Source organism: Nicotiana tabacum, chromosome 13 (genome assembly GCF_000715075.1).
Source record: "Nicotiana tabacum cultivar K326 chromosome 13, ASM71507v2, whole genome shotgun sequence".
NCBI classification, from domain to species: Eukaryota; Viridiplantae; Streptophyta; class Magnoliopsida; order Solanales; family Solanaceae; genus Nicotiana; species Nicotiana tabacum.
In genome coordinates this window covers 116013893-116025347 of record NC_134092.1, presented here as the reverse complement: position 1 = coordinate 116025347, position 11455 = coordinate 116013893, and the positions used below count along the sequence as shown (strand labels likewise).

Genomic DNA, 11455 nt, shown 5'->3' with positions numbered 1-11455 from the left:
CTTAGCTCAAAAGATATATTATGTGACTTCTTTTTCCTTTGAATACTCCACTGATTACCATCAACAAGATTTTGGATTTACACCATGTGACTAAAGAAACTCGGATAAGGAGAAATTCATATTAGTCAGATTTAATGGTGGCAAAATGGATAAAAGAAAATAATTATTCATTCATATTATCCATTAAAAAATGAATTGGATAATGAACTTTTAAAAAACGGCTCAAATATAAATAAGAAACATATTATCCACTTACAAAATAAATAACTAATGGGTTTAACTTTTACATTTGTAAATCCTCAGATTGGGGGTTCCTCAAGGTTGGGAGACTATGAATTATATTCTCCCAAAAGTGATCATGTTCAAGAAGCCATGGATAATATGGATATTCATATTATCAGCCGGTTAACCTATTTTTTATCAATATTAAATATGGGCCGGATCGGATAATTTATCCATTCTTGCATTACCCGTCCTGGACCCAACCCAACCCGCACTAGGATTAGTGAGTTCCAAGAATACCAGATGGTTAAAAAAATAGTCTACTAATTACTATTAAAGGCTAGGTTAAATTGAAGAGACATGAATGTACAAGAGTGAGTGTGTACATGCATGTATCAAGGATATGCATACAAAAAGCTGTGACCTTTATCTTTCACTTCAATCTTTTGTGTTCCAATCCTTAAACATGATAATGTCAATACTATGAAAATATATTAATAAAGAAAAGGAACAGAATAATAGGATGATCTCTTATATAGATAGGTATAGCTATATGGAGCCATTTATTGTCAAACTGACAAAAGAAGACAGGTTTTTGTCATAAGATCCAGAAATTCAGATCTAGAATAGGGGGAGAGAGAGAGCCACACTATACTCCACATTCTTCTACTTGGTCTTGGTCCTGGTCCTGCTCCTCCTCCTACTGCTGCATCAAAAGCACCATCTCTCCATGAATTCAGCAAACTCTATTTCCTAAGATTCTGCTAGTAAAAATTACCATATCAAACACTTGGTTTCTTATATAATAAGAAATTAAATGAATAATGGAGTTGCTACTTGCATGCAATGGCAGAGCCACATAGCTTGAGGGGGTATCAAAAAATTATTTTTTCATATATATTAGGTATTGAATCTCCTTGACTTATTCGTGAATTACTTCTTTAAATTATTCACACTGCTTGTAAAAACTACACTATATCAAACACTAGACATTTTTTAATTTAATACAATAAGAAATTCAATACAGAAAATTCAACGTGAATAGTTAGTTGCTACGTACTTGCAGGAAAATAGACTTGTTACACAATGTTTCAGTACTAAAATGAGAAGGCAGGAATCTTGTTTGAATTTATTTATATTTATAATATAAATAAACCACATCAATTAGATTTAAGTAGTACCCTTATTGTACATTTTTTATATATGATTTTTTTTATTGCAGTTAACTCGGTTGGCATGAGTGAGACTTTGAAATGATTGTTTTTAAGAATCTTTATCCTTTAAAAGTATCTTATTTTTTATATAGTAGATAGTAGATGTGAATAATATTATCTGATATACCTAGATTTAAACCTAAATTTAATTCTTAGCTTTCAAATAAACAATAAAACAGAAGAGAAACACAGAACGATTGAACAACTAAGTCGAACACCTATAATTGGTGAAGTATTGGGAGGAAATAAGTACAACCAAAGAACAAAACATAGGGAAAAGGAAAGAAAAAGAGAGAAACCCTAAAATGTTATATATCGAGAGAAAAAAGCAATGGTGAGAACTACTATTTATTATGGATATTAATAAACCACAAGAGCAAAAAATAATACTCATTGTTTCAATTTATGTGAAAAATGTTTGACTAAGCACGGAGTAAATAAAAACTTTTAAAATTTGTGGTGTTAAACAACTCAAAAAGGGGTAGTCCAAAAGGCTAGAGTATTTGTGTGGTTATAAAAGCTTCTTATTAAGGGTAAAATTGTAAGTTTAAGCTAAATTATTTTTAAATTTAGAAAGGGGTTATTCTTTTTGAAACGAACAAAAAAGAAATAGGTTCACATAAACTGAAAAGGAAATAGGTTAACATAAAATGGAAGGCATTATAAAGGAGAGAGAGTTTTACCCATAGGTAGGTAAGGAATTAAACTTATGATTTGCTGTGTGAAGTTTACTCTAATCGTTTTCTCTATCAACAGAAAACACCAAGAATATGATGAGGAGAACTAGAACAAGAGAAGCATAGGGAAAAGCTAAATCATGTTGAAGAAGAAAATTTCTTCTTTTTCGAATGTTGAATCAAATTCAAGAAGAAAAATTTACACAACTAATAAAAACTCAAATTACTTTGTCCTTAACTATTTCTTTCTCCAAATTCTCCATTTTTTCTGGAATTATTTGAGAAGGAAAACTTATATATTGAGTTGCTGTGTGAATTTTCTCACAACTTTTGAGACTTTTATGAGAAGAAAATCGAAGTAAGAGAAGCTATACCTCATGTAAAGTCGAACCAAAATTCAAGGAGAAAATATAGACAAATAATAAATACCTCAAATTACGTTTGCTTATCTTGTATGCGCCCTTCACCATTTTTACCATACAACATAATGAAAAGGAATTAACAGAAGTTCTAAGTTCTCACACTTTTTTTCTTATCTTGAATTATTGTTGTTATCATTACCTCTAATTAAAAAGGAGGACGGCCATGAGCCCAAGCAAATGCTTCATGGTTCAATTGTCCACCATTTGGTAGCAAATTTGGTGGCAAATTATACACTGACATATTTGAAGATGGATCTCCCATACCACCACCACCACCTTGTTGCTGTGCCCCTCCACTACCACTACCTCCCATTCCCGGCGGTGATCCACCTCCACCACCACCTCCAAGCTGCCCTTGTGCCGCCTGTCCGCTGCCTTCTTCCTCCTCCTCCAACGGCAGCCTCTCGTATGTAGCATTAGAAAACGTTGATGCAATCACCATAACAGGTCCTGATGCTACTAATGGCCCTACTACACTTCCTCCCACAACTTGTCCTTGTCCTCCGGCTAAGTATATAGTCAAACCTGTGTTAAACAGTTCAAATTTTCACACAATTCAATATAGTATCAAACAGACAAGAGGTGTACGGAGATAAAACGTAATTAGTATTGTAATTAAATATGTGCTCTCTAACAACTTAAAATTTTAAATGAGATTATACAATTGAATATGATATTAGGGTAGACAAGAGACTTGAAGACATAATTTTTATCGGATTAAATTTTTAGATGAGATGGTCACACAAGATAACAACCTGTTGATCCAGGAGGAGCTGGTCCAGGGAGGAAAGCGCCGGTCAATGATAAGATCTCGAAACGGCCGTGTAACGCCATGACAGCACTACCAGGAGCAGAAGGTTGTCTTAGGGTTACATTCGTTACAGTTCCAGTAGCACTCAAAACACAAACACCTCTTTGTCTTTTTCTAGCAAACTGCGCTATGCTTTCAGCTACATCTGCACCATTTGCAACTTCCATAACGTGACTTCTTAGCGCGTTAGGGCTATCCCTAGTCACGAAAATGGGCGGTTTCGGCTTGTTTTTGGAGCCAGCTGGTCGACCTCTGGGTCGACGAGTGGCTCCTTCGACTGCACCCTCTTTAGGGTCGTCGCTATGATCTCTTTCTTCGTCGTGACTGCCACTTCCGCCGCTGTTGTCGTTCATAGAAACCCCCAGATCTGGTTTTTTATTGAGTGCCGGCGAGCCAGCTGAAGATGATGTATCAACTCCTGATAAACCTACTTGGCCTGTCCACCATGGGTTTGCCATATTGTTATAAGTTTGTTACAAGCTCAAAGATGGGGTTTTCAAGTGAAAAAAAAAATACTAAAGTTCTAAAGAAAAACTTGGAATTTTCTATGTTATGTGAAATTTCAAGATTTTGAGACAAAGGGGGGGTTTTGTTATATTTTATAGTATACTAAATGAGCAAGAGATAAGGATGAATAAGGAGATTGATAAATTCAACTAAGGATCTAAGCAAAGAGCTAGAGAGATGATCATGAGAAAAAGAGAAGGGAGAGGGATGAGGAATAGAGAGAAAGGAGAGAGTGATGATGATAATTAAGGAACAAGAAGAAAGAGTTAAGGTTTGTGGGTTCCTCTTTATATTTTTTTTAAGCTTTGATTTATAAGTATATTCGTTTTATTCGGTGGAGAAGACATGATTTTCGTTAAAGAAATTCAAAATAATACAACAAAATATTAAAAAAATTAAAAAAGATTGTGGCCAATAGAAAATGAACCAGAAACCTTATAAATGTTTTGACCCCAAGCTTGAGCTATGTTTTTCAACTCTATTAAGAGGATTCAAAATATAAAATATAGAGGTATAAACCAGATTTTGACCTACATATACGGCTTAATTTTTTGATCCTCCCCAAAATCCGCCCTTGAGTGGAGATGGGGTGGGTGGGGGCTGTCACAAGTCACAAACACACGAAGATACACAAATTAGAATTGTGTCAAAGGGTGAAATGGTAGTAGCTATAATTCTCAAAGTTAAAGTGTGATCTTGAGAAATGAGAAATGGGAAAGAGAGCTGAAGAGATAAGAGGTCTCTTGGAAATTAGGGTTTGGTGCGTGGGGTCTTGTGCGCGTGAGGTAGTGGGTTGCACGTTCTTTCTTGCCCCCAAGACAGTATAAACGTATTTGTTTGTACATAAGTTTATGTTTTGTGCATGTTGACCGTATAATTTTCTTTAACATTATGTTAAGTAAACTTATAATGTATAATCCATCGGTTCAATTATGTGACAAAGCTTAAGTAAATACGGAGTTTTGAGATAAAAGGAATTTTATTGAAACTTGTAGTCATAATTAATCTTGTCATTACATTTTTATTTTTATAAGACTTTTAAAATTTGTAATCTTAAAACATTTCATAATATTTGTGTACTAAAAAAATTTCTCATTAAAAATAATATAAAAAACTTAAATTTAACTAAAAAGATGTCATTCTTTTTTAAACAAACTAAAAAAATATTACCACATAAATTGGAACAAATAATGTATTATAGCTACATTTTCATATTAAAGTTGATATATTAGGTAATTTTTGCAGGTGAATTGCTTTTCTAGTAAAAGAATTTCTATTATCGGTATATATATACCTTAAACATCATATTATATATAATCATATAGAAGTATGATGAGATGGTCGATCGTGATATGTCCTTCTATCATTAGCTAAAAGTATGTAATAAAAACAGACTTGTTTAACAAATGTTATTTTTTATAGTCAATAAATTTTTTTTAAAAAGTTTCAAATATATTTGTGTTTAATATTAAGTTTTTTTAATATTTTATCTGTTAATATTATTTATTTAAAAGTATTAATTTGATATGTCATTTTGTTAAATATGAATATTTTATTTATTAAATTAATGGGTATGGCTTGACTGGTAAATCAATGAGCTTTGCTTTTTTAATTTTTATTAAATATATTTCGTTGATTATGATTAAGAACGTGGACTTGAGATTTGTTCATGGTAATGTTAATGACAAATTTAATAATACTACTTATATATCTTAAAAATTAATATTAAGAAAAAATTAAATGTACGAATATATTACATAAATGGAAGGATTTATAATGTCAAGGGCATAATAGACTTTTGAGGTGAAAGATTTGTAAAATCAGGTCAAAGTGATTATTGTGATAACTAGAACATAGTAAAATAATTTGTGTAACAAAAGTAAAAAAAAAACTTTTGGGTAATGAACACACAGTTGAATGGTAAAAATAGCACGGGCTAGTCAGTTTTTTGACTGGTAATTAAAAAATAGCCAGTGTTTGCAAAGTCATTAAAAAATAACCACTATTTTGCTGCAACACGGACTGGTCCAGCATAATATACTGGAGATTGGTGTACCTGTATATAAACTTCCAGCATATTATGCTGGAACTCTAACACGCAGAAAGTTCCAGCATAATTTACTGGAGATTGGAATACCTGTGTTTGAATTTTCAGCATATCATATTGGATCGGTTTATTATACTGGAACTCCAGTATAATATGCTGGAGTTCTAGTATAATCCATGGCTGTCCAACGGGACGAGACGATATTTAGCCGGGACGGTGGCAGAACGGGACGAAACGGGACGGGACAAACGGGACGAAACGGTAGTCCCATCCCGTCCCGCTAACGAACGGGACGGGATGGGACGGGATGAGACGGGACGGACGGTAGGCCCATCCCGTCCCGCTAACAAACGGGACGAGACGGGACGGGATGGGACGGGACGGGTTCGCGGGCCTTAAGTGTCGTTTTAAAAAAAAATTATTTAAGCATTGAGTTTGGGAACCGTTATTCTTTTGACAATTACTAAGTTTTTAAAGTTTGCAACAACTAGTTTTTTGAGTTATTTAATAAACTTAAAAATTAAACGAAAATTAGGAAACTTAGTAGAGAATTATAAAATATTAAAACAAAAGACTTGTAATGAAATATTCTAGTAATTATAAATTTATAATAGAGTTATAATTTATTTAATATAATTTCAAGCCACTAAGTAACTAAGTAAGAGTGTAAGACAATTCATAAAAATAATTCAACGCTTAGAGCCTTTTATTTTATTAATAGAACTTTCAAATCTCACATACAAATATAATTCTTTTGAAGAGCACCTAATCTACGGCTCTACGCAGCCACCTTCTAGGAAGGGTTCTATTTGAACTAGGCCTCTTAGTAGCCAATTATAAATTATCATACTAATATTTGTAAGCTCCTATATAACTTTGTTGTAAGTTGTAACTTATCTATAATTTCTCTCGGACATTATTCTTGAATTGGCAATGTTGATTGATGTTCCATGAGTTCCATGCCGTCATAGCTCCTGGTGCTAAGTATCTCATTGTATTCTTCTTCTTCCCTAGTTTTACCACTTGGTGTTTCCATAGATTTATATTTATCAAACATTGATCTAACATAAGAATATATGTTAGCTTGACAGTCTTCGAGAGATAGTTGTTCATTTTTTTTTGAAATGTTAAATTCTCATAAATTTTACGAACAAGTCCATTTGCACCTTTTAATTTTAAAGATGGATTAAGTATAGTAAAAATTAAATAAACTTGGGGAATAGGGAAAAAATACTTTTTAAATTTTGCAATTATTTCATTAATGGTCGGTGCATAAGTTGGATTAATTTTGCAATCATTTCATTAAGCTAGTTGTTGTAGTTGTGTTAGCACTTAGCAGAAGTATTATCTAAGGTGATAGTTAAAACTTTATCAATGAGTCCATAAAAATCAACAATTTATAGAACAGTAGTTGCAATATATGCTCCATTGTATCTTGAATCAACAAATTTATAACCAATAATACGTTTTTGCATGTTCTAGTGATGATCAACCCAATGACATGTAACAGTTAAATAATCACAACCATTAGGACTATGACCTATATCAGATGTGATAGGTACTTTACAATCTAAGTAAAACAATACACAACGAATATACTAAAGATATTCGGTTTGAAATTTAAAAACATCATTTCTAACAGTGGTCTTAGGAAAACCTTCAAAAGCAGGATTATAAGTTTTTTTGTATATAATGCACAAAAAAATAGGACGCGGGACAGGCGGGATGGGACAGGATGGGACGAGATGGGACGGGACAGGACGAGACGGGACGAAATGGGACCGGACAAACGGGACGAAATGGCCATCCCGTCCCATCCCGTGTCCTGTTTAACATGGGTCCATCCCGTTTAGAATTAAGCGGGACGGGACGGGACGGGATGGGACGCGGGACGGGACCGAAACGGGACGGGACGTCCCGTCCCGTTGGACAGCCTTAGTATAATCCAGTATAATATGCTAGAGTTCCAGTATAATACACTGGAACTCCAATATATCATACTGGAATATTTTTCGGATTTTGAACAGTATTTTCGTTCAGATTTATCTTTACATGAAAAGTTGCTAAATTTCGATTACTTTTGAAAATATGACTATTTTTTAATTACCACTTGTAAAATTGGCTATTTTTGAATTTATCTCATTTGAATAACTTTTACGTACAAAAGAAAGAAAAATAATTTTTGGGAAATGAACAAAAAATTGAATGACCACCCATAAAATTTACTCATTGATAATCTTTCAGAAGAAAAATAAATAGTTTTTCCATTTTAACATGGGAAAGTTTTCTAATTTTAGTATTTTTCATATACAAATATCTAATATTTACTTTTGAATAACGAAACATTATAATTCTCATAAATTTATCTGCGAGAATTGAAATCCATCCCTTCTATAAGCAAAATAAAACAATCAAGGGCGATAGTGATGTTATTGGAACTTTAAAAGAAATACAAAAGGAACAAATAGTAAATCGGCAATTGTCCATGTATATATCTGGATAAATTGCAGATATATCAGGTGATTTACAGATAAATATTTATGATAATCATTAATTAATAACTTATAAAAATAGTAATTGACTACTATATAAATAATCTTTTACACTAATAGTATATATAATTTAAATTTTATTGGTACTAGTCGAGCAGGAAATAACAAAATCCTCACCTCAAAATAAAAATACTCAACAATCCCATCCATGTGGGAACGCTTAAATTTGTAGAAGGATTTTTGTAAGAATATCACCGGGGTAAAAAAATTTATGGTCTGAAAAGGGTGGAATATCTAAGTAGCGAAATAAATACTAGGCGAATTGAGAAAACAATATATTAATTATTTCTCGCAATATTGAGTAATATGTTAATTAGCGGGTTATTTTTGTTATTATTGGGATCAATTATGAGCCTTGAAATTTGTAAAGATGAATCTTGTCTAGCTTATATTCCTACCAAAGTGGAGGATGCACTATATTATGCGTGTCCCACATCACTTAGTCACTAGTAGTAGGGTCGTCTAATAAATAATAGTTAAATATTTACTTTAATTTGGTATTCATGAAAAACTTTAGTCGAGGCAATTAAAGAGGTAATGCATCCTCGACGGGCATAGGGTTCCGAAAAGGATAATATCTTAATGGGGTATGATATAGACAGTCTACCCTAATACAAGTATTATTGACTGATTCTGTGATTCGAAACTGTGACTTATAAATCACACGTAGACAACATTATCGTTATTCCAAAACAACTTTAATTAAAGTGTTAACGCTAAATATTTGAATAGGCAAAGTAGTTAGGGGAGCACTAAATCTTGTTATGGTACATATTAATTATATATAATATGTTACTCGATCTTGCCTAAAAGGAAAGAAACACTTTATATAGTTGAGGCAAGTCCTATGTTATGAAGCTCTATCATGCATGGATTCCACATTAAGGAATTATTACCGTTTAATTATCTGTTGCTAATTTTGCAAAAGGCATAAATCTCCTAGAGGAAAATGTATTTACATATATCCTCAGGAAAAGTTTTTCTGTTGATGGATAAGACATTCTTGAAAGTGAAAGAGAAAGGCATGATTTTTCTCTTTTAAAAAAAAAGTTTCATTATTTTGGGTGATAGGAGTTAAATAAATAACTAGTGTGCATATATAGAACTACAACATGATCCATTTCAATAACTAGAGAATCGTGGATTTATGAGCTCCTCAAACTTGAATAGGCATCAATTAAATTCTGCTACAGTCGAATATTTTCCCTGTGGAATAATCTTTTAGACCTCGAATCCGCTGAAAGTCTCTAAAGTTTTTTTTATTCCACTTACAGATATGTTGATGCAGAGACATTTCTGAAATTCTGCTTGTAATATAAACTAGTTAAAAGGGAAGTTCAGCGCACAAAGTATTATGCGTTCACGAGGTTCGAAAAATTTTTACTTTAAATCACTCACAAAACTTCAAAAACAACTCTAATTTTCAAATAATATTTTAACTCTAATATTTTTTTTTTTCGGAATACCCCAGCGCCCACTAAATTTCATGAAAATAGTGTAACTTTGTCGGTTTGTCTTATGCACAAGCACTAATAGGTAATATCACTTTAAAAGATTTAGGGTGCGTTTGGTATAACGGAAATTTTTTTTCGTGGAAAATATTTTCCAAGAAAATATTTTCTTGGAAAACAATTAGTAATCTTACTCATTTTTCGGTGTTTGGTACGCAAATTAAGGAAAATAACTTCTCAAGAGTATTCATAAATAATCTAGATACAATAAACATGAAGCCATAAACTTTCGAACCAACAACCTTCTGAACCCACAAATTTCATAAACTTCTGAACCGCTAAACTTTTGAACCCGCAAACTTTCGAACCCGTAAAATCTATAATTTCTAAACCCATAAACTTTCAAATACATAAACCTCTGAACTCATAACTTTGGAACTCATAAACTTTCGAACTTGTAAACTCTAAAAAATAAAAAAAAAACATAACTAAAAATATAATATATAAAAAATTACGCGCGGGGGGTGGAGAAAAATGAAAAACTAGATAACAGAAAATTGAAAATACAAAAAAGAAAAAAAATTACAGGGGGGGATGGGTGGGTGGCGCAGAAAAACGAAAACAAAAAATAAAAAATTGAAGTTATAGGGGTTTGGGATTATATGTGAGGGTAGGTGGAGTATTTGAAAAATATTTTCCTAACTTTTTCTAGGGAAGTCATTTTCCTCCAATTTCAAGAAAATATGATATATAGGAAAATATTTTTCAGACTATTTTGTGCAACCAAATAGTGAAAAGATGAGAAAATATTTTCCGAAAAATATTTCCCGTCATACCAAACACATCCTTAGTTATTCATTTTATTCATAGCAATTTTGAATAGAAATGAGAACACGTATGTATGGAGATACATGCGCTTATACTCCTCTAGTTTGTGGTTCACACTAAGAAAATAGGAATTAGTGACAGACAAATTATGTTGCTAAACAAAAAAATTCATCACTAATCCGATTTAATAACGAATTAGAAACAAATTATCAAAAAAATTTGCTAGTTACGAGCAATTGATCAATTCTTGCAAGTGGGGTTCATTCCAAATTCTTTGAACAACTAGTTCTAGGTGTTAACTTTGGAAGTGGAAGCCGCTCAAGGTAGACGAGATGAGAAGTTTCCTATTCATTAATCGATACTTGTTTTGAAGTTTGATTAATTCAAATTTACGTAAAAATATCCGACTTTAACAGGTAAATAGCTTCATAAATAATAAATATTCAGTATTTACCACTCCACCATAGCCTATTGTGATGAGCAACTCAATTACAAGGAATACATAAAACACACTGTCTTTTATCACATTTGTATTACTAGGATTTTGATGTAAGGGTATATCAATAAAAAATAATTTAGGGACATGTTCAAGAGATGAAAGATCAATTTCATTGATATTTGATTCTCCAATAAATACAATTCTTGTGATGATTAAATGGATAATTGATATCCCTTTTTTCTTTCAAAATAAGGCAATACATAATCATGATAGTTTATTTTTCTT

The 11455-nt window shown here is 32.2% G+C and overlaps 1 protein-coding gene across 4 annotated transcripts; it reads right to left on the bottom strand.

The window, feature by feature from the left end:
* Positions 1-626: 626 nt before the first annotated feature.
* On the bottom strand, positions 627-4141 carry LOC107824415 (AT-hook motif nuclear-localized protein 20). 4 transcript variants are annotated; one of them, XM_075228367.1, is made up of 4 exons: positions 3291-4141; positions 2675-3060; positions 2543-2574; positions 627-983 (listed from the first exon to the last, which is right to left on the bottom strand). In XM_075228367.1, exons 1-2 carry the CDS (start codon positions 3802-3804, stop codon positions 2681-2683), a joined length of 894 nt encoding a protein of 297 aa, XP_075084468.1. In that variant the 5' UTR covers positions 3805-4141; the 3' UTR covers positions 627-983; positions 2543-2574; positions 2675-2680. The 4 variants fall into 4 exon arrangements, with proteins under 4 accessions (XP_075084468.1, XP_075084469.1, XP_075084470.1 ...); XM_075228368.1 differs by lacking the exon at positions 2543-2574 and having other exon boundaries at positions 627-928; XM_075228369.1 differs by lacking the exon at positions 2543-2574 and having other exon boundaries at positions 627-925.
* Between the last annotated feature and the right edge of the window lie 7314 nt (positions 4142-11455).

Coding starts and splice junctions, on each gene's coding strand:
- LOC107824415 (XM_075228367.1), bottom strand. CDS start 3,804: ATGGCAAACCCATGGTGGACAGGCCAAGTAGGTTTATCAGGAGTTGAT. Junction 3,061..3,290: donor AGCTCCTCCTGGATCAACAG/GTTGTTATCTTG, acceptor TGTTTAACACAG/GTTTGACTATATACTTAGCC.